Genomic DNA, 24288 nt, shown 5'->3' with positions numbered 1-24288 from the left:
CTCCTGAAACACATCTCTTTTCAATGAACAGGACTGCTTCTGTACCTGCCAGAAAGTAGATGTGGAGGGTCCTTTGTCTGTGTCCTACTGAGCATGGTGCATCAGCCACAACTGCTGAAATCACTCCAGAGAGCAAACTGCAAAGGCATGGACCAGAGGAGTGAGAAAACCACTTGTGAAATGTCTGAGTCTGAAAGTTGGTTCTGGATTTAATTCCCAAATTCACAGATTTGGTGCTGCTGCGCAAATGGCATAGGTTTCAACAACGTGGAGCTAAAACGAGAATCTGTCACACGTTATTTGTACATACTGGCCTGTCTATGCCTGCAGGGTTCAAGACAGCTCGTGAATTTATGCATCTACTCGATGTAGTACCATGCTGTCAGTCAGATCTTCATTTCTCCATTTCACTTAGTAAAGTCGTGCGCTTTCACCTGCAGTATGGTTAAAAAGCGAAGAAGCCTGAATCTACATTTAAGGACAGGTTCTGTTGTTCCACAGAATGTACTGGTTTTGTTTTTAAATGGAAAGAAACCAGAAGGAACAGAAGTTGTTTTTCAAATGCATAAGACCAAGAGTTGAAGGGAGACCCTCATTTGTGTCAAGCTAAGGCACAGGCTGCTTCCTAAATTCCTTTGTTTCCAGTATCTTCACCAACTTTATGTCAGTATATTGAGCCAGGAGAGAAAGGGGCATTCAGACAAATGGAACTGCTCCAGTATCAGCAGTTTAACAGTCTGAATGCTGTATGGTTTGATTTCCTCTAAAGTAATTTTGTAACGGCTACCCTTTTTCTTTTTTCCATGACATCTCGGTTTTCCATGTTTGTTTGGGGGTTTTTTTTGGCTGGCTTTTGACAAGTATTTTTTTGGCAGGTTGTCTTGAGATTTTTCTCTGTATTGCAATGAATTAATACCAGTGAAGTTTACTATTAAACATTTAGTATGGTAGTTTTAATTAAGAGGTAACTTCTAGTGTGGGAATTTCAAGTGTTCCTGACAACAGATTTGCAGGCAGCTAAAAAAGAAAACAAATATTTATTTGAAAGTAGATTTGCATGTAATACTAGATAGCCTGGAGGATTTGGGTTTTTTTCAGCAAAAACAGGAAAGCAGGCATTAGACTGAGTTGTTTTGCCCATATAATGTCTGTCAGTGAGTCTTGATCCATTGCTGGAATTGCTAGCAGGAATGGTAATATCTCTGGTTATAGTAAATAACATGTTATGGCCAACTATCCTCTTCCACTTTTTTATCTCAGCGGGAGGTTAGAGAACAAGAATAATTCTGTCTCCAATTGAAACACGCTAAAAACACTTAAATATATGTATTCTGATTGAGAACTGTGCCCAAGCTGTCTTTAGAGCTTAAATGGTGGGATGTCCCTATTAAATTAGTTTTATAACACGTAGTTTGTATCAGTCTCAACAGCAATAGATTTTAATGTTTTCCATGAATTGTGACCTTAATTAAATTTACAGTTTTAACTATAAATTACAAACTAGCAAAGCTCAAGTGCTTGTAATTAATTTAGTAGCTCAGTGTAACAGAGAGAACAAGGCAGAGCTGTAGTATAGAAATGACATTATGGTCTTACTGAATAATTGAGCTAAACAATTATCAGTATCATGTAGCTTCTGGTTTCACCTCTTGGAGGTGAAATCGAAGTCAACTTCTGTTGAGATATACTCATGCATATGACAAGGCGTTTACATGAAGTGGAATTAATAGCTAGAGAAGTTTGAGTTCTGTAATGATTTGCCTGTTTTTGTCAATGTTTGACAGCTCTGCAGTGTTCAGATTAATTCGTGATGGTGAATGGGTGCTCGGTTTCCATCGTCTCTGCATGCCTTCCCCGTGAGACTTGAATGGACCTGAAACGTTACATCAGCCTCAAACAGTGTTTTCTCCTTAGGAGAGAGTGTCTTGCCCACCTGCAGTTGCAGGTGTCTAAAAGGATTCTCATTTTCTACACTTAAAAGTGAAATGTTTCTAAGAAGTTTCTCCAGAGAAAAGTTTGCTGCCCTGTAGTGAAGGAAGGAGTTTGATGTTGAGATTAACCCCAAGATTGACTCTAATTCTGGGGTTAAACACACACAATAAACTTGAAACTGACGAAACTTGCAGAAACAAGATGCTCTTGAAATGACATGTTACTTTGGGTTACTGGAGATGGAAACTATCATTTGAAGAAATTTGTGTGGATTTAAAATTTCTTAGCTGAAAATGAAACACACACGCCTCAGACACACATTATTTACAAACAAGTTAAACAAACCAACACTGCAGCAAAAAAAAGTAATATTGCTAGTTTATCAAGAATGTTCACAAGGTAAAGCATTAAAAAGTAAGATATTTAATCAGAAAACTGTACTTTGTCAGTATGCAGAGATATCTGTCATTACCTCAAGCTCATTGAAAAATATAAGCTGCGACTTGTGGGTTGGCTAAATGAGTACTGGAAAGATTATACTTAATTTAATAATTGAGCAATATTTGTCATCTGTAATACTAGATTAGTGCCTAGAGTTCTGTTACAACACCAACTGTGCTGTTTCATACAATAAACATGAACATCAACAGCAGCCTTTCCACTTTGTATGTATTATATTAAAAAAGAATACTCAGCAAATGTAAACTACATGCTTTTATAGTGATTCCTTAAATAGTAAATAAGTGTAATAATCACTAATATTTCATGCTCTAATTTGTTGGTTATTTTTATTACCCTTTATCCTGGAAGTGTTCCCAAATAGTCAGTCTTAGGACATTGTCATTACTAATATTAGACTCTTAAGATGTCATGCTTTGTATGAAAACGTTGAATTAATGACTTGCAAGCAAATTTGAGGTGCAAAAAGTATTCCTCCATTTTTCTAGTGGCTGTAACTGCCAGGTTACAGTAGCTGGGAAGTTAGATATGGCTTATGATTTCATTTTACACGCCTTACTGACACTTGACTTGTTTGTGCTGCATTTGTAATTAATGTGCAGCATAAATATGTTACCTGCCAGAAGTGGTAAGCGTTGCTCAAGCTTGCTTTGGATCTGTTGAACAAATTTCTTTTTATGCCTTCTCAAGTAGTAGTTTATTGAAATAAAATTAAAAAATAAAATTAAAAAAAAAGACTTGCAACACATAATTTTTTTTTTCCCCAAGGAGAATAAAGATGAACAGAAGATGTTCACAAACAGTGTCACTAGTGAACTGTGATTTCCTCTGCCCTTACAAAACCTTTCCTCCGGGTGGCAAAAATCATTGCAGGCTGAGATGGGTGTTCAAACTGTGGGGATTATCTGACAGTGCTGAGCTCACTGGTGGGCCAGCGAGAGCACCCAGGCAGAAGTGGTATAATAGTTGTTGAGTTTACACTGTGAACTGCTCTGGCTCAGCATTGTTCCAGAGGACTCATCCTTAAACCACCTTTTTGTGACAAGCAGGGAATTTACAGTATCACAGTATGTTTGGGATTGGAAGGGACCTCAAAAGATCATCTAGTCCAATCCCCCTGCTGGAGCAGGAATGCCTAGGTGAGGTCGCACAGGAACATGTCCAGGCGGGTTTTGAATGTCTCCAGAGAAGGAGACTCCACAACCCCCCTGGGCAGCCTGTTCCAGTGCCCTGTCACCCTCACTGAGAAGAAGTTTTTTCTCAAATTTAAGCGGAACCTCTTGTGTTCCAGCTTGATCCCGTTACCCCTTGTCCTATCATTGTTCGCCACCAAGAAGAGCCTGGCTCCATCCTCATGGCACTCACCCTTTATATATTTATAAACATTAATGAGGTCCCCCCTTAGTCTCCTCTTCTCCAAACTAAAGAGACCCAGCTCCCTCAGCCTTTCTTCATAAAGGAGGTGCAACCTCTATTCCTGTTTCAGTTGAAATTGCAGAGGGAGGGAGGACAGCCAGGTAGACGGAGTGAGTACTGTGATTTCCTTTGGAAGTCAGTGCAAACACGAAAGCAGGCTAAAATGTGTTGTAAATTTGAAAGTGAGGGTGGTAGAAGTGATTGCAAATTTAGAAGTGTGTTCTTCTAAAAGTGTCCATTTTAAACAAGAAGCTTTAACACAAACTTTGTAATGGGTGAAATCTCACAGTAAAACAAAATTTTGGTTCTCTTCGTAGTGGAATTAGGACATAAAGATGAATCTCAGAATAAGGCTTCTTCGCTGAATATGAAAAATGTTTTAATATAATCAAAGTAAATAATTCTGTTTTAGTCAGATAAAGACAATATTTTATTCCTGTTGTTATTTTATTAAATTCTAAATTCTCATTGCTTTTCTGATCCACTTTTAGATCCAGTTCAGCAAAGTATGTCGGCGTAACTGTAAGGGTGTGGCAGATGATGGCAGAGGGAACAGGTGATCAAGGGTGAAGAGAACAGGAACCACTTCTAACCAGCTCTGCTGCTGGGTGTGGATACCCTCCCTTAATTTGATTCTCAGGTGCAATAAAAAAGATGTTAATGTCCTGCTTAGTTCCATTGGACATACTGGGCTTGGTTCACTAGGTGAATCAAAGGAAGCAGTAATCTGTTCCCCAGGCCACTGCGTGAGGTCTTTCTCCTGTTTCCAGCATTCCCACAAATGGTTGTTTGGCTTGTTTTATCCCTTTAAGTCTAGTGTGTTATTCAGTGTTCGTATTTTTGACTCTTTTCCTTATGAAAATTAAATAAGGAAAAATGAAATGTGATTGCAGAAGTTAAATATACAGTGTTTATTTTCTGCTGTTAGAGGCAAAATATCTTAATTTGTGGAATAGATCAGGTTACTAATCAGGTAACAGTAAAAAATAGGTTTTAAGCACTCTCTCTAGAAAATACTGGTAAAAAATCAAATGTCTAAAGCTTATTATATGGCATTAGCTCATTAGATCTCATCATTGATGAGAAACAATGAAAACTGTAGTCTAAAGTACATACTGTATAGCTTTGCTGCATGTATGTGGGACCATAGTGTAACTGATTGCTTGGATCCCTACAAGATTTCTGATTAAAATAACAAAACAAAACAAAAACCCAGGCTTTTTTTTTTTCTGTCTTTCGAGGAGAATTCTTTAAGTCGTTACTCATTGAGGGATCAAGAACTCTAGATAGATGTCTCTTTCAAAGCTATCTCTTGTTAAGGTTACCTACCAAGTTAGGTCACCTCTGTACTTCACACCTGATAGCGAGGAGAGCCACTTGGGTCACACGCCACTTCCACTGGGACACATAGTGAATACAGTTAAAATCTAACACGTTCAGCAGGCACCTGGTTATCCCCTCCCGAGTGATCAGAAGGTATTTCTGGGAAAAGCTGAAAGTGTCGTTTCACCTAGCACAGGCATGTTGTTTCCAGGACAAGCTGGGCCTGCCTGGGGCTGGTCTGTGTGGGAGCCGCGCACTGTGGCTCTGTGCTGGTCTTTGGAGTCCAAGTTTCAGGTTGTTGTGCAAATAGAAAGTGGTTTTCTTTCCTGGGCCTTAATATGCTTCCTTCCTCTGTTCTTATCAGAAAAGGTAACCAGACTTTGCATTATCAACTTCTCTTTGTTTTGCTTCCTTTGTGACTAATTAGCCTAGTTTCTAAATTAGTTCTTGGAGGAAACGAGGTTTGTATGATTGCACTGTCCAGCTGTTGTTCTGTTTGGGGCCCGCTGGCCAACTTCCATTAAATGTGGCAGGGTAAGGAGTGCGCCTCTTGCAGAAATGCTGCCTTTCTACCAGTTTGTGGGGCCTGGGAGTGGGGTTGAGAAGCAGAACCAGTGTGTGGGATGAAGGGAAGCTTGAGCATGAGCTCCCCTGCTCTTCTGCTCACCCCAGGAGCTGGCTGGTGTCTGTGGTCTGCAGATGTTAGCAAGTGCTCAGAAAGAGCTTTGGGACAACCTGTTGTTTCACAAAGCGGGAACTGAAGCTCTAGGTGGGAACTAAGGACCGAGAAGGAAGAGACTGAGGATGGGGAGGTGAATGCCAAGAACCCAAATTAGTCCTAGAAAGATGGTAGCAGGCCTGGAAGAGGAAAGCCTGTGGCTGTCTCCCCCCTGTGCAGAGAGTGGGACAGATGTAGTCACGGGAATTTTATCTTTTTGAGTCACTGTAACATCAGTGGAACTCTTGTTATTTATGTCTTTACATGTACGTTGCTTTTTCCTTTGTAATACGTTTGAGCTGAGGTCTAGAAGGGCTGAGATTTCAGAGGCTGTAAGTTTATCATGCTATTCTGACTAGCTTTCCTTTTGGGGTTGAGATGTCAGTCTTTAACAACAGAGGCACTTCTGACACTTGATAAATACTGCTTTTAGAAGTGACTGTGATGATAGCGCAATGACAGTTGGAATAGAAATGGAAAAAACATTTAGATAAAAATTCTTTTATAACATTTGTTTCTTGGCTTTCTGACTTAAGGTACCTGCTGATAGTCAGAGGTGTCTTTCATATGGAAATTGCTGAGAGTGATAGGATCCCTCCAACACCTGCCTGTGGTGCTGTCAAAGGGAAAAGGGGACACGGATGTATTATATATGTGTTCTTCAGCCATAGGATCCATTGCATTTACTTTTCTTCACTTTAAGATGGGTAATAACCTTCTTGGAGACCACAGTGAGTTTTCTGTAAAATATTTCACGTACAAGGCTTATTTTAAAATAAACTTTGTTTAAGGAATCTTGAAGGTCATATTTTTTAAATTACACAACTGTCTTCCATTTCCTCAACTTCAGCTTCTGTGGCTCCTGTTGTCCTATAATAAAATTGTTAGAACAGTTGTTCAGATTGTATAATCAGTTATAAGGAACATTTAGACATCACAAATATGATCACTAGTAATGCCAGTATTCTCCTATTTGCATATGCAAGTGAATTCTTTTGCTATCTTAATAGTTACTTTTCTATTATCCTAATATATATAATCTCACAGATTGTTTATCTTTGCTTGTCATTAATGTGCAACCTCTGATAATACTTGAGAAGTGTATTTGGGTTCTCCTGGTTCTTGCCATGTATGGCACAATAAACTGCCCAAATTTGGTCAAATATTTTTAGACACTTAGTCATATGTCTTTTAATGTGCTGCATATGTAAGCTTTTGATTCACTTAGCAACAGTATTTTTATGAGTATGTCTTGCCAGTTTTTCTTATGTATACTTGAAAAGCAGGCAAAGATTGTTCTTTGTTGTGTTCTGTCACAATCAGATGGTCGGGCATTTTTTTTAATAGTGCTAATCAATTTTAAGATATCCTTTCTTTCACAGATTATGAATTTTATGAAATTTTAAGATATACCAGTATGCAACACATTGAAATGTGATATTAAAAGACCTCTGTTTAAAAATACTTAGGCAATTTCAAAGTTTTCTGATATAGATTTATTTTCTTAGAATAAATTGATGAATATTATGCTATACATAGGATATCAATGGTTAGGCAAATTGTATATCCAGAAAAAAATGGATAGATGGCACGTGTGGAATATGGCTAGGTTAATGTTTCTGTTAAGTGTAAACATATGTGTTTCTTGAATTTGTTTTCCTCCTTGTCTGAGGCATGATGTCTTGCATTTAGTTCCTTCTGATTTAAACAACAAAATGCCTTGCAAAGAGAAGCATTTATTTTGTTTCAGAGCTTTTTACTAGCATATAAGCGTTGTACACTGAAGTGGAAGAAATTGAAGACAGTATCTATGAGGAGTTTGTACTCTATTTTTTGAGTCTGTTGATCAATTATTTTGTTAAAATAATTGCTGATTTTTAGGGATGGGCATGGCTAAAAAGATAATTCAAAAATCCTTTAGGGAGGCAGTTTTCAAGACTACCTGAAAAGCCAGGAAGGTTTATGGATGTTTTGACTCAATAATGTTTTTGTTTTTAATTTAAAAACAAATAATACGAACACTATACTACAGGCCAGTTGCAGTCTAGCTGGAAGTTTAGGGGTGACCAGGGCCAGATGAGAGTCATCGTTAAAACAATTCTGTGTTAAATTCTAAACAAGGCTTTAAGTTTGTACCTAACTAAAGCAGATGGGGTCAAAGAGGGATAACTTCTTGCTGGTTTTGTTTGGCTGGTTAAACGGGGCAGCAACACATCCTCCTCATGGTGCAACTGTTGCCTCAGCACTGCAGAATGGAAGAAAGCTTCGGGATTCATCTTGGAAGGCACAATAAGGACGTCTGAGGTTTTTTGCCGTAATAAAGTATATAATGTTCAGTCTTTATTGCAGTAGAATATTCTGAAAAGTAATATTTATACCTTAATTGCACTTAGCTAGAGGCATAATTCTTCAGAAGGGTTTTGGAGCCCAGCAGTAAAAGTTCTCGTTTCAGCCTTCTGGTTATGTAGTATTGTTGATTTATTAAGCTAAAAAATTAATACCAGTCTTGTGGGGTCTGGCTGTTTTGAGCCCTTGCTGTCCTGAAATGCAGAGGGACTTTTCTCTCTGTTGCTCTGCCCTTTTAAGGGCAGCAGTATGGAAGTTGGCAAGAAACCTCCCTGAGAGCACCCTGTGAGAAAAATAGTCAAACACAGAGAAGAAAGGCAAAATAGGAGCCAGTCGAGATGGAGATCTGGAGAGCAGCAGTAGTCCTGCGTCTGGGCAACACTGTTTGCTTGGTAATTAAGGGTTGTGCACACATGATAATATCTTTGCGATTTGCCAAATTGATACTCAAGTAAGTTTATAAACAGCAGTGATTAATAGACTGTTAAAAGATGTATGGTGGTATAGAATATGCTGCAGTAGAAGACAGCAGGGGGGTGCTGAAATACATCCCCTTCCATACTGCTTAATCTCTGCATTGTAATTAAAACCAGGTTATGCTATTGTTTTCCAAACTGCTTCCCATCTCTTGGTCACAACAATTCTACTTCATGGCGTAGCTGCTTATTCAATTCTAATATCCACTCAAGTGACTAAGCTGGGCCTGGGGTGGAGCGAGGGCCTGGGGGCTTGATAAAGGGAACCACTTTGTACTGGACAACAAGGTTGCGGTGGGGGTAATAAATGGCTTCTCAGAAGACCTGAACAAGTCCACCTCAGGAAATGACATTTGTTGGTTTTGTTACACTCTGTTTGAATTTGTTTATTTAAGGATTTGGTTTCATATCTATTACACCTGCTGCTTTTCTCTCAAATTCTTCCTGTATTGCTGTCAAATCCCAACAAATAAACCCTCCTCCCTCATCAAATCTGAAAATACTGAACTTTTTATCCTGAAGATGTTGTGTAAAGATGTACAGTGTTGTAGAACAGCTGTAATATGAACTTATTTCTTAAATCTTTCTTTCTTTATAGGCTTGTATAGATGATAACGTAGATATGGTGAAATTTCTGGTGGAAAATGGAGCAAATATTAATCAACCAGATAATGAAGGCTGGATACCTCTACATGCAGCTGCTTCCTGTGGATATCTTGATATAGCAGAGTAAGGCTTTTTCCTCTATTTTTGAAATACATGTATTTTGCTAATACACTAGAAGCAGATGGCATTCATAAATTGTCTTTTAGTTGCCTCTGGGATGTGTTATGAGAGAGAATGCTTTTATATTGTATGTTGGTTGTGAAGTGTGCTGTGTGTCTATTTGTGCACCGCATTTTCTCTTTCTAGCTTTCTTACATTGTATCTTAGGTAGCTGTAAGAGATAAACACTTAAGACTGTTTGTGTCTGTAAGATGATTATTTTAAAAGTATTTTCTTCTGTCGAAAGGTTGTTATGGGAGAGGCATGGGGAGAAAGTTCAAATTTACACTTTATTAGTAGTCTGAAACCTTACCCCAGGTTAAGTTTATGTGTAGGAGATTAATATTTCAATTGGATTTGCAGTCTTGAAACTTGTTTTTCAGGTGTGGTATAAAGTGGTGACTTTTGCTAATTATTTTAGCTGTGGAGCAAAATCTTACAGTTCAAGTTAGATGCCTGTTATGGTATTAGTTAAAGCTTACTCAGTACTAAATTCCAGGAGCGGTTTTGTTGTTATTCTCGAAGCCCGTTGAGGGCCACTGAAGATATGCTAAAATCAAGATTTTCAAGAGGTTGTCCCTTTTAACCTGAAGTAATGATTGATTTGAAAAAATGTGTGACATATGTTCAGCACTCTATTCTTGCAGTGAAGAAGGTTATAGTGTCTTTCTAAAGATCCTTTGGGTAAACACAGACTCCATTAATTCTGCTAAACTCAGTGTGGTGTCTGATCCAGTGTAAGACTTGGATAAAATATAAAGTAGTATTTTATCACATAATTATGTTACTGTACTAATTGCAGTGGAGAAACATGGAAATTGTAAGTTTAGGGGATCACTTAATGGTGTTCTGTAAGTTTGAGACATTTGCTTGAATCTTAAGGGAAAGGAAAAATTCTGGAGATGTTTGTATATTGTTTTCACTGGGAACATTCTTTTTTTTTTTGGGGGGAGGGGGGATGTTCATACAGTAAAGTGCTTTGTTTATCCTTCTTTTAACTGGGATACTGACCACTAACTTCTGTAATCTGCCTTTCTACACTATGCAGATATTTGATGCTGTAATCTCCCTTGCATGCACACTGGAAGTGTTTACTTGTTGGCTATTCTGTGACAAGAATTTCCCTACAAACTGAGATAACGTAAGCCTTTCTTCAGTTTAGTGGAGGTAACACACCTGCCTTTTTCCGCAATAGGAAAAAGCTGAATAAATGTTGTTTGGCCTTGCAGCGTAATGTAGGCAGATGTTCAGGGAAGAAGGAGCAATGTCCCTTGTCCACAGTACAGTTTTTCACTATTGACTTGAGTATCTGAAATCTCTAATGTTGCTGAAGTCTGTAATCTCTCAGACTGGAACAGGACCTGTCTGTATATTTTCTCTAAAGAAATGAGATGACTGGAGGATAATCATGTGGGATGTGGGACATCTAATTTGTTGGAAGAGTGGTGCAAGGAGTTTTGAAGATAAGATGTGGAAACAAATTTCCACATGCAGCTGAGAAGGATAACCTGACCTGAATGGAGCAATATTTATAACTGATGAGGCCCATAGAGTTTAGATTTTCTTCACACTGCTGCTCCAGGAGCTCAGCTTCAAGTAATTTGCAAAACTGACAGCAGCATTTGCACCTGAGACAAAACTGGAGAGGGACGGAAGGATGATACAATAAATTGACAGAGGTTAGAAATTTGGTTTTTATTTGGCAATAGTACGCGATGGGTCCAGCATCTGCTTAAGCGAGGATGCATCCTTCTTGAGAAGCGTGAGAATGTGTGTTCGTGGGTGTCTGTGGGTGAATCTGATACGTTTTCTTTCTAGCACTACATTTTCTGGTTCAAAGAAGGGAGCTTTTAATTTGGGAAATGATGAAGCTTATATGTATAGTTCTGAAAAGATGACAGCCGATAGCTTGTCATCTTTCTGTCACATATGATATGGACTAGCATTTTTGTACCGAACATCATCTGTTCATTTCCTATTTTCTTGCAAGGTGCGAGAGAGAGGAGAGTTAGGGAATTGTTTCTGGTGTTTCCTAACTTTGATAATGAAGGGCTGGAGTGAGTCTGACTTACGCTTCCCTTTCTCCTCCTCGCAGAGAACTAACTGCCTGTTGCACGGCTTTGTAGAGCTGCTGAAATTGGAGCCTCAGCACTCTCTATTCCTGCTTCCTCTGCTGCCATCTTAAGTCTTCTTAGGGCTTCCTTCAGATGTAAATAGCTAGAATCTATTTCTCTTGAAATGGCACAGTCTGTAAAATCCTCCAAATATGCAAAAGTAGTTAATATATTGATTTTGTTTACAATGCTTATATTATTACAATTCATAAGAAAAATGTGGCATAATAGCATACTTTCGTTATTTCAGATTTTCTTGTCTCAAAATCTAAAATTATGACAGAGCTCGGAAATTGATGTTTTCAGTTATGAATGCATTTCTATATTTAGAGTGTAATTTAGGGACTTTGTAACACTACGTATGTCACCTGTGTGTTGACTATGTTCACCTTTCAACGCCACCATTCTTCATGTTTGTGTGTACATCACTTTCTAGGCTTAAAAGAGGGGGAAAGAAAGCAGAAGTTCTGTTAATGTTGAGTTGATAACTCTTGCATGATTTATAACTAGGGGTAGTGTATGAAATACAACTGAGATGGGCTGCGTTGGAGTTTGTAGATCTGTTAATAGGATGTGAAACCTTGGTTCTGCTTCCAAACTGGGAAATAAAAACCCTCTGTAGTATAATCTTTGTCATAGTTTTCCTTCTCCTGATGCTCATTTGACTTCCATAGAATTATATTTGAAGTGATTAATGTACTTTGTTATAGACTGAGAAAGGTTTCTGTTCAGATTGCTTTTATAATGGAATCAGTACACAAGCAGTCTCACAGTTCAGCTGTTCTTTCTATGTGTTCCATCCATTTGCTACTAACACCCATTTCCTATTATGTACAGTAAATGAGAATGGCTGGGAGTCACTCTGGGTTAATATGGAATGATGCCTATGCGGTGAATGCAGGATCCTTGCCATGTCGCTGTGCTTTCACTGAACACCGCATTCTCTCTCTCTCTTGCTCTATAATGTACATGTTCTTCTTAAGTAGCACCTGCAACTCCTCAGATGTTCCTGAGTGCACCCAAGATCAGGGAGAAGCACAGGATGATATGTAGGTGGTAGGAGCTTCTCATAAAACACTCTTGATATCTCCAGAAGCCACCACTTCAGCTATGTTTTGGTGCTGATCCCGTGTTAATTGGCCAAATGAATTTGTGGCATGGCCCCACTCATTGGGGTTTTTATTTTGCTTTCTCTAACTGCGCTGTCTGGCCAGTGGGCCTCTCACCGCCGCTGTATTCCTTGTCCCTGTCATCCTGCGCTGTGTTAACCGGTCCTATGGCATCCTCTCCCAGCAGTAGCTCCTGTCCCATTTTAGTTTTCTGTGCCTTTGGAAAAACCACCTTCTTGTGAATGTTAATCGCATCTCCTGTAAAAAATGCATCCTCCAGTTTAAGAAATGTTAGTGTTGTAGAAGCCCACTTCAAGCTAAATACAGCAAAGAAACTTAGCTTAGTGGGAATTAGAGTGTCAGATGGTTGCAGATGGAGAGTTGTGCTGTAGAAGCAAAAACTCTGCCATGGAGGGCAACTGATCTTCTTGTTTCTGAGATGTTTAAATCCTGGGAGAGCTTCAGCTTATTGGAAATTCTTTGAATAGTTTAATTTTAGAATTGCCTACTTAAGTCAGTGTTCATCTAGTTTATGATCATGTGAATTAGCTTACAAGTAATTGTAACATGAACATGATTTAAATTAAAATTCTTGAAAATTGCCAAAACAGGTAGATTTTGTATAGCATGTTCTCTTTTTCTCTTGTTCTCCTTTTTTCTTCTTATACAGAAAGCTTTACACAAAGGAGCCTTTGTTTCTCCAATACGTTAGTATGAATTAAAAAGTCAGCATCAAATGCTTTGAAAAATTGTAGTTATGTGGAAACAAGCTTTAATGCAGGAGGACTTCGACAGAAATTTTGTGTGCATTCTTTAAGGTGGTATTTAATAGATAGGACCCTTAAATTTACCTTTGTAAAACTCTTACAAGACTATTCAGGTGTACGTAATGCATTTTTTATTTGATAGATCTACAGTCTAAAATCTTGTGTATTATTTCAATATAAGGGAATAAACAAATTCCTTTTTAGAATGAAAGAATCTAGTAGAGGAGGAAAAATAGTGCAAGGTGGCATTTAAGAACAGGATTTTAAAATGCTTACTTTTTTATTTCTCTCTGCTTTGTATTGTACCAAATTAATGTAAAATAAACCTGAAATGCTAGAAATTTATTTTCTGATCAAGAATTAAAGTTTGTAAGTAATGTATTTTCTTGTGGATTTTGTACCATGCCTAGTTGTGAGTGCGTAGTTGATGTATTTTGAAGCTTGTTTGCAAGTATTTAGATGCTTCAATACAGTTTTATTACTTAAATACAAATGCTTTTTCATTTTCCCTGGAATGAAAGACGGTGCATCTTCCAGCTAATGCAAGGAGAACATTTTTCAAAAATAGCATAGAAGTCAGTGACAGTTACACTTTTCTACCAAAAAAATATACAAGAGGGAGAGGGAGGTGTCTCCTGAGGGGGAGAATAGGGGTTTTATACGTTCATGTGGTAGGTACTACATCGGAATAACAGTTTGGCAAATGTTGCTGTAGATACTAAAATTTCTCACAGGTTCAGGGGATGAGAAATCCAGTGAGGGTGGAAAAAATACAAATGCAGAATATATACATACAGATGGGATCTGGTTCAGAAAATCCAGGAAAATAATTAGAGAATGGAAAGCTATTACAGGAGGAGTAGCATGTATTTGCCCCATTTTTATTCTCTTTGATGATGTGCCACTTTTGGAGACAGGCTAGATGTTAAGTGGATGTTTGATCTAATTCAGTATGGTTGCTTTCCTGTTTGGGAGGCACGTTTGATACTCATAATTATACATACAGACCCTAAGACTTGGCACAGTTTCTAAATACATCTTCCTTATTTTACAGATTTTAAAGGCATATGATTGCAGTTAGGAGGAGAATAACTTCAGAAGTTCAGAGCCTCCTCACTCAGTTCATTTGGGAAGAGAACAGCACCTTGACCAACTCCACTGCTCTAAAACCCAGCTCATCCTCTTTCCTTCCTGCCCAAAGTTTCCTATGTTGTATGCCCTCCTTCCCCTAATATTTAAAAGACTTTATGGGCTCGTGTGTCCCCACTGCCTTGCTGCTGACGCCCATCTGTTTTTCCAGATGCCAGACACGTGAAAGTGAACCCAGCCAAACTAGTTTGCTGAAACCTCAGCAAGTCACTGTCCCAGGATCTCTCTATTTTAGTAACAGTCTGTTAAGACTAAATGAGTGATCATTGTCTGGTGTACGGAATGAGAGGTCTGCATACCTGTAGTTGAATACATAGATGTTCAGTGATAGGTGGTTTGCTTACAGCTCTGATTGCCTTGTGGGGCTTGCGGTGTGTGCTGGGTGGCAGCAAGTCCTGCGCTTGGTAGAAAGAAGGGATCAGTGCGCATCTGGCAACAGCTGCTGAAGGGAATTCAGCGCAGTTTCACAACATGCTTCATGGGATCTAACTTGAGACTACTGCAGAAACAGGCAGTCATTCCCTTGATTCCTTGGTTTTCTCTCCTCCACAGGTTCTTACCCCCTCTCTTGCATTATCTAATGATCACACAACAATGTGGGAACTGTTAGTGTAACATGAGCCTTGGAGGGGTTGGAGGGTTTATTCTCTCTTGGATCAGCGAGAAGCAGTTGGCATAGATGTGAGGGTATAAAAAAGAAGTTGGGGCTGCTTTTTAGACATAGCTTGTGCCTCTGGTCAGAAGGCTGGCTGTGGAGAGCTGCCTGTGCTGAGGTGCGGTCCTCTCCTTCATCTCCCACCTCATGCGCCTGAACCAGCTGGTTCTTCCACAACATCTGAGGGTAGTGGTGCCACAAAGTATGTTTCGAAGCAGTTGTCTCTAATCCATTTTTCTCTACGTTTTACTAAGCTGATCATCTGCAGCCATTACTTATTGGAGTGTTTTTAATCTAAGCTCTTTTAACCGTAAGCCATTATAATCCTAGAGGAGCAAGACGTTATTTAGGCAAAGCAGACTGATAAAAATGTCAGGGATAGCTCCTGTCTCCTTTAGCTTTGTTCCTAGTTACGGTGTTAACTGAGTGTGACGTGATGTTATTAGTGATACGTTCCAAAATGGATAATCAGAAGTTTGTATTTTTGAACGACAAGGTGAAGTTGGCGGTCTGATGTAAACTACGTGCAAATCGATTATGCAAGCTGTTGGGGGGTTTGGTCTGATAGATGTGCTGCAAGGTGATAGAGTGTTTTTGTCAGAATTCAAGATGTCATTTTAAATGACACAAGGAAATGTTAACTGGAGGAGTAGAATTAAAAGGAAAAAGGACCAAAGATGAAACTCGGTACAACCCACTCAGGAAATAAGAAGCGGACTTCACAAGGATATATTATAAAATAAGCTAAAGGGCAAAATAAAAGCAGGAAAAAAAAGGTTATTCCCAGCCAAAGAACAGCTCTTCTAGAAGAATGACTAATGTCTTACAAGTTGACACTGGTAAAGATGAGAGCTGTGAAAAGCTCACTGCAGGCTTTGGAAAATTGTTACAGTTAGTTCACCTCTGTTTCCTGCCATGTTTCTTTCCGGAAGAACAGATTGGGAAAAAAGTTAATGGGAAAGAAAACATGCTAGTATAGTAGTCTCTTCCCACCCTTGTCCCCAAATCAAAGTGCGATGCTTGTTCTTTGACAGCAACATAGAAGTCTGTCCTCCAAACTTCTATTGGATACCTGGAAGGATAAAGCTAAATTCCATTAGAGAAAGGAATGGAGAAACTTGGAGAAGATCAGTGTGCTCCTATCAGTTGGCATTTTCTTTTATGAAGACATACTGGGGCAGTCTGCTGTTTTCAACATGTTTTGTTGCATGTATGTGTGTCCTAAAAATAATGAAACACTAATTAAGTTGTTTAGGTTGATGGTGAAATTCCCTTTTTAAATTAATGTCATTATGTGGTAGAGTTTAATCTTTTCTGCTGTGTAGCTGTGATCTGCTGTTTGGATAAAAACCAGCTGGCAGAAATGCACAGTAAGATATGGTTGATGGGTTAGAGGGAATTATAGGACCTAACTGGTTTGATACCTGTTTGTTCAACTGAGGAGGGAGTCCAGAAGAGCTGCTCACTCCAGGATGCACAGGGTGTGCTCTGTAGCTGCCTCCTTCCAATTGTGTACAACTCCACTTATGACCCTAAATATTTGTTAGTAAGTATATTGTGTTTCTGTGCTTTTGAAGGTAAAACTATTAGACCTGCAAGTTCAGAGAGATCTTCTTCAGGGATATAATTTAGTGGAAAGTGTCTTTTTTTTTTTCTGAATATGCTTTAGGAGTTCATTGGATCTAATGAAAAGCGTAAAGCTCAGAGCACTCTCGTTTTTGGCTGAAAAATAATTTAAAAGTGCAGCTCATATTTGAAAAAAAAAACACATCCTGCTTTGAGAAGCAGTGTGCTTAGGAAGGATCATAATTGTTTATCACAGAGCATTGATTTTACTGGTATCCTGAGAAAAATTAATTTAAGAATTCTGAAGTTAAGTGTAGAGCATCTGAGTGATACATGTGGAGAATAAGACATACAGAAGAGTGATATGTATGGAGAAGAAGACATACAAAGAATGGTATATATGGAAGCCCCCAGAGCTTGGGCAGACTCCTGAGAACCGTAACATATCGGGATGATGGCTTGGAACTGCCTGTTGCTACCAGTTGACTCCCGTTCTCTGGGTATGACAGGAACATGTGAGGGCAGCTCTAGATACATGAGCCACCACATCTTGAGTTGAGCAAGTGCTTGCTAAGTATGGCATCCTGGCACTTGTGAAGGCCTCAACAACTAGTTCAAAATTGCTGTTTTAGAGAGAGGAAGTGATGGTTTCTTCTTAGACAGTGAGATCTATGGAATTATTAGTGCCATTAGATACTGAATATAGTATTTATTCAGTTATCTGATTTTTAAAAAAAATATTCACAATAAAGCTGGTTTTGAGTGTCGTTTTTTAGGAGAAAACATGAGTTTGATGTAGGTTGTCACCTTTGTGCATTTCAGTTTTTATTTTCTTTGAGCTTTTTTCTCTATTGTGAGTTTGACCCTATTCTGCCACATATTAAGTTTTCTAATGACACTAAAACAACTTATGGCCTACTTATCCTTTCTTACAGCTGTCTCTTTTGTTGGATATCCCAAACTACGTCATTTCAGTGCAAGTTATCCTAATCTGTATTTTTCTAGTCTTATCCATGACTGGGGCAGTGTAAAAGCTGCTTGAATTCTTCTGAAGTCTCTGTAAATAGTGTGGTATCTCTAGTGACCTACGGCTGCTGTGCCTTGATGACAGTGAGTTATTTGGATGCAATTTAGATACTAAGACACAAAAATATTATTATTTTTTTTTAATTAACAGGAGCTACGACAGAAAAAAAAAGTATTAAAAAGGAATTACTTTAAACCTCTTGATTACAGATGAGGTACTGCTTATCAAATTTGAATAAAAAGTAAGAGTTTCTTTTGGAAGAAATGTATTTTCAAGGAAGTTCAGAGTGGACTGGACAGATAAACAACTGCTATGAATTGCAGATTGCTGGTACCTAGTGAGGGGTCAGGCATAGTTCAGTCCTACTGCATGATGCAAAAAGCTGCACTGTGATAGCAGTGTTGCTTCATAGAGATATTTGGTCACTCTATTATTGCATAATATAATTACAAACAAGTTCTGTGATGCAGTGATTATATCTATGCTAGTATCTGTTTAAAGACAGTAAAAGAAGTGATCCTCGTTTAAATTTTTCTGATGTAAGTGCCAACACACAGCTGTTGGAGGAAAATAAAGTTGTTAAGTTAGGTCCAGCCTCAAAACTTCCACTGAAATAGAAAGCAGCAGTTAAAAAAATCAGAATTTGTGGTACAACTGTAGGCAACTCTAGCAGTGCTGCTCTTGGCACAAGGCAGGAGGGGTGGGGAGCTGGTACTGTGACCAGCTCTTTTTGGTGAGGAGTCAGCTGAGGAAGGTAGGCAGCAGCATGGTTTTTCTTTGTCCTCCTCCTTTTCTGCTTCCGTGCTGTTGTTACCTCTTCTTTTTAACTCAATCCCAAGTATTCACCGTGGTGACACTTCTGTAAATCACCACAAATGCTTGGAGGATTGCTGTAGGAAAGCATCCTGAGCACAGGGAGCATCGTGAGCTGGAGTTGCTTTTTATACCATGTGTACCTCTGCAGCTGCAACAAGATATTTTTCAAACTCAACCTTCACTTTTGGACTGTAGGGTACAAGAAGGATAATCAGATTTAGATAAAAGCAGTCTCTAGGGGAAAAAAAAAAGTGTTGTCTGTGGTTGAATAATAACATGTATTTTCATTTTTGGACTTCATAATGTTTTGAAATTTGTGATACTTTTTGAGAATGTTGGACTTAAAAATATGTTGGTCTGGTACCTTAAAACTTGATGAATTCTTTGGGGATTTTTTTTTTTTTTAGCTTTGTTTTGTTTAGGAAATTGTATGAATTTCAACAGTATTTGCTATAAAACCTCATATGCCTGACCTTGAAAATCAGCATATATTTGCTAGCTAGCATAAAAAGTATTTGTTTCTTAATTTTTCAAAGACTTCAAAGTAAAAGAGAGAAATACTTGTTCACAAAGTGCATAGTAGAATTAATATTTGGTATGCACTTTAAAAATACATTTTGTTTTCTTTCCTTCCTTCCGTCCGTCCGTCCTTTTCATCCTGACATTACCAGGCTCCAGATCTCTGGGGTTTTTTCTCTTCCCCCTATTATTTTTTGCTAAATAGAATATAGTGTATGTTTCCCTATATAGTGTTCTTCATGTTTCCCGCTTTCCTCTTCTCAGTCACTGTTTACTTACACCTAAACATTACTCTGCCACCTCTCATATGTCTTTCCTCTGTATGGATATGGTAAAATATAAAGGCTTAGTTGCTTTTTATATGCTCCAAATAGGAATTTTTCCTGTTCCATCTTTGCGCCATTAATGTTTAGGTGGCTGCCTACATACAAATATTTCTGGATCTTATTTCTGGCTTGTTTCAGAGGTTTCTCTGTACACAGGAGGGCTAAGACTAACCAGATACTGTTATCTACGCTGTTTCTTCTATGCTAAGCAAACTAAGAAGGAAAACAGCTGTGATTCTAGTTACTGGACTTCCTTGGGCGTGCAAGTTGCAGTGCAGGCTGGGGACAGCCAACTATATGCAGAGCTCAGTGGTACGATGATACACTGTGGAGTGTTGGCTTCGTAAAGATAAATATGTTTTTCATATAGGCACAGTATTTAGAATTCATAGAAAGTGCTGTTTGCGTAGGGGGAAAATTTTGTCTCACCTCTGTGGCATGTTACTTTGGTAGTTGAGAGTATTTGACGATTTTGAAGCAAAGATGTGTGTCTGTCCAAGATGCCTTTCGTAACAGGTTCACAAGGGAGAATCAGAAGCTGAATTTCCTACTATCTGGAGGAGCTCCTGCATATTGAAGGAAATAAAAAAGTATTTTCAAACTGGTCCCTAATTTAGAAAAACATGTATGCTGGAATCGGGATCAGACTCGTGAAAATTAAAAAGAAATGTCACTTCCCATTTGCTTAAAATCTTTTGACCATTTGTTTATCAACTATTTTTTTAGCCTTTTATTTTTTTTTCAATGTCTCTAGCTATCTGAAGTTCTCAGCTCTTGTGTTCTGCCAGAGGAAATCCTGAATTCACCTCAGATTTCTTGTTGATATCAGCTGTCTTAAAATCATCACTGATGTATTTCATGGGAAATAATTATCCAGTTTTACCAAATAAGCCTAGTGGACCGTATTTGACTTGGTGTTTTGTGTGGCTGCTGGCTGATCATACTGCTCATAGGAGGGAGCGTTCCTATTTTGAAAGTGCTGTAGCATTTCTTTTCCGAGAGAGAGAGATGTGAGTGAGAATCTTCTGGAATTTGCAAAGAAACATAACCTTAAAAGTGCCTGAGTTTTATCATGATTTGATTTTAATTTAAATGCCATCACAGAAGCCTGCCTTCTTATGTCAGTCTGTATTAAATTCTAGATGTTTAGAGGCAGAAGGTTGAGGCACAGCAGTGACTGACGGCGTGGGATGGTGTTTTGCAGAGTGCCTGAATAAGACATCCCTATGAGTTTGACTTAATTGTTTTTCAAGTCATTTGATTTCTTCTACATTGGTCTCAAAATTATGCAGGAGAAAGTATTCTTGGCCCAATTAAAACTGCACAGTTTGGGCTCCAGTATTAAATGTGGAGCCTTCATTTTCCTCTGTAAATCACAGATTCGGGAGAAAAGATGACTGCAGGAATATCTCAGCTGCAATGAAAGGGGACAAGTGAAATTATTGGTATGTTGACACTAAAGATGGCAAGGAGATCCTGCGTTGTGTGGAGCATGGTGTCGTGCCCAGGCAAGCAGGGCTCCTCTGTGCCTTGTGACACTTGCTGGCCACCTGCCCCGTGTGGCAAACATTTTAACCCTCTCCACCATATGCTTACGAGGGTTACAATACATATTTCAAAAAAATCATAGAATCATTTTGGTTGAAAAAGACCTTTAAGATCATCAAGTGCAACCATTAACCTGTCACTGCCAAGTCCACCTCTAAACCATGTCCCTAAGAACCACATCTGCACAGCAGGGATGGTGACTCCACCACTTCCCCGGGCAGCCTGTTCCAATGCCTGACTCTTTCAGTGGAGAAATTTTTCCTGATATCCAATCTGAACCTTTCCTGGCACAACTTGAGTCAGTTTGCTCTTGTCCTATCATTTGTTACTTGGGAGAAGAGACCAACACCCTCCATGCTACAACCTCCTTTCAGGTAGCTGTAGACAGCGATCAGGTCTCCCCTCAGCCTCCTTTTCTCCAGGCTAAACAGCCCCAGTTCCCTCAGCTGCTCCTCATCAGACTTGTGCTCCAGACCCCTCACCAGCTTTGTTGCCCTTCTCTGCACTCTTTCCAACACCTCAATGCCTTTCTTATGATGAGGGGCCCAAAACTGAACACGAGATTTGAGGTGCAGCCTCACCAGTGCTGAGCATGTTCTGTGACTTTTTGTCATTACATTTATATGGGTTTCAAATAACGTGTTTGAAAGTGAGTGTGACAGTGTGAGTGTCCATGAGAGAGAATTTGAGGGCTGGCTGGGTACTGGCTGTTCACTCATATTAAACTGACTCTACGGTTTCCTTGAAACTTGCCTGCTGACACAGGGCATATGCATACTGTGTGCCACAACAGAATTTAGCACAATGTTATTCTAATGCTATTGTATTTGCTTCAAGTTTGTATAATTTGCATTATTATTTGTATATTATTGTATTATTTAAGATTTAAAAGAGAAAGGCTAAGCCTTTTCTTCACCGTCTTTAACATCGTTGAGAAGTATGCCTTAAAAATTCAAGCATCACATACAAGCTGTGACTTTATCTCTTGATATATTGTGTATGCAGATAGGTTTAGCTTTGCTTGCCTAGCTTTTAAATATTCTTTTTGCTTCAGTTAAAAAACAAACCCAAGCTGAATTTGGTTTTCATTTAATGTTTCTTCAAATGATACTACACACTTGATCTACACTTGATCTTAGCCAAAGACCGAGGTTCCAGCGTAGGGCAACGAAGATGATTAAGGGAGTGGAGCACCTCCTTTATGAAGAAAGGCTGAGGGAGCTGGGTCTCTTTAGTTTGGAGAAGAGGAGACTAAGGGGGGACCTCATTAATGTTTATAAATATATAAAGGGTGAGTGCCATGAGGATGGAGCCAGGCTCTTCTCGGTGGCAAACAATGATAGGACAAGGGGTAATGGGATCAAGCTGGAACACAAGAGGTTCCGCTTAAATTTGAGAAAAAACTTCTTCTCAGTGAGGGTGACAGAGCACTGGAACAGGCTGCCCGGGGGGGTTGTGGAGTCTCCTTCTCTGGAGACATTCAAAACCCTCCTGGACATGTTCCTGTGTGACCTCACCTAGGCATTCCTGCTCCAGCAGGGGGATTGGACTAGATGATCTTTTGAGGTCCCTTCCAATCCCAAACATACTGTGATACTGTGATAACTTGCACAGGTACCTGAACACAGGGACACTTTTTCTGTCTTCAGCTCCTGTTATCATTCAGCTAAAACACTCACGGAATTAATTCCACCATGTATGGATTTTTGAAAAAACAGCTGGGTTTAGCTGAAATTGCTTATTAGTTAAGAGACCGCTTGTGCTGTTGGTTGGTGCCCCCACTAGCAATTAAGCCATGTTTCCCTGGAAGGCCACACTAAATGTGTTTATTTTGAATGTATATACTAGATTGTTGAACCTCTCTTCAGTGAGATATCTTTTCGGAGGGTCCCTCTCCTCACATTTTGGGAGTTAGAGGCTGCTATCCAGCCTTCAGACTAGTCTGAAGAGGCCTCTTGTTTTCACTAGTGAAACTCCAAAGACCTCAGTAAGCAATTTTTAATTAACTGGATCAATTCAGCGGCCACTTCTCTGCCCTGTCTTGTGCTTACCATCTTTCTGGTGACCTTCAAGTACTTAAAGTTAATTATATCCCTAATGACTTGTTTCCAGATACTGTGAACTGAGATTTGAATGTAAACATAGGCCCCTCTATCTGTTGCTGAGATAAACGACATTTAAATGTTATCTGCTGCATATGTTGTTGTCAGCACTAGCAAACTTTAGTAAAGGCAAAGTTTGAGCATCTTCCAGGTTCTTAAGTAAATGTTTCCTAAATTCACAAATACAGGAAGACTCAAGTTTGGGTGTAACTGTCTTCAGAGAGGTGTTTTCCTCTCTGTTTGCTCTGTCTCACTATATGCATTTTGTTAATCGACTTACACACACACAGAAGTCAGCCCTAAAGATTTTTAATTCAAAGTGTAAGTCAAGCTGCTAGGTAGAACTTTTTGCTTCCAGTTCATTAGCTTGTTTTTGGTGTGGACTGTTTGGCTTTTCTACAGTAATCTCAAAGGGCTGGTATTTATTGTCTTAGAGATACTGAGATTCCAACTCTTTATGAAAGGTATTAAAATGTATTTTTCATAAAATGATGGGAGACAGTCTGGGTTTCATAATAATTACGGAAAACAAATGTTTCACGTTTTTTTTCAAGATTGTTAATTTCAGTCTATAATAGCTATCGAGGAGTATACAGCAGTGATTCCTGAAAGACAAATTTAAAATAGAAGTGGTTTTGCCTGCATAAAACTAGGGTGTCACAAAGCAGACTTGTTCTTCCAGTCTTTTGCAGACTACATAATGCGTGTCATGGAAACATCAGGGCAAAAGTCCCAAGAGTTACTTTGTTTTCCTGCTCTTGTCTTTGTATTCCTGCGAGACTTATAATTCTCCATACTCAGACCAGGAGAGTGTCTGGAAGAGGTACCTTTTAGCTTCAGTATCAACACTCGAAATCTTTAGATCCAAAAATAACCATCTTATGGATCAAGCTACTGTTGCCTTCTCGTTTATTTGCTATTTGAAAGAGCGCCTACCAGGATATTACATAACTTATCGTTGTTATTTTCTGAATTATTCTGCTGTAGGTGTCTGTTGAACATGGACATTTTGCAACAAGTAAATTACAAAAGACACACATTTAAGTACTTTACCAGAATGTTTTGTAAGTAAGTGATGATGGGAGTCCTGTATGTTTTCAATTTTCCACTATATCCAAGTTTGCAAAAAGCACCTTTTTCTGGACATGGTGTCAA

At 38.9% G+C, this 24288-nt stretch overlaps 1 protein-coding gene across 10 annotated transcripts in view; it reads left to right on the top strand.

The window, feature by feature from the left end:
- The window catches only part of PPP1R12A (protein phosphatase 1 regulatory subunit 12A), a 117613-nt gene that overhangs the window by 34577 nt on the left and 58748 nt on the right, over positions 1-24288 (top strand). For 9 of the 10 annotated variants that reach the window (XM_065041238.1, XM_065041235.1, XM_065041301.1 and 6 more), the window contains exon 2: positions 9269-9399. The exons of the other annotated variant lie outside the window; for it this stretch is intronic. In XM_065041238.1, coding sequence (XP_064897310.1) covers positions 9269-9399 — 131 coding nt within the window. The remainder of the gene's footprint in view (positions 1-9268; positions 9400-24288) is intronic. 10 annotated transcript variants of the gene reach the window in all.

This window comes from Columba livia, chromosome 1 (genome assembly GCF_036013475.1).
Source record: "Columba livia isolate bColLiv1 breed racing homer chromosome 1, bColLiv1.pat.W.v2, whole genome shotgun sequence".
NCBI lineage: Eukaryota > Metazoa > Chordata > Aves > Columbiformes > Columbidae > Columba > Columba livia.
Note: the sequence above shows the minus strand (reverse complement) of the source record. Positions and strands in the feature narration are given on the sequence as shown.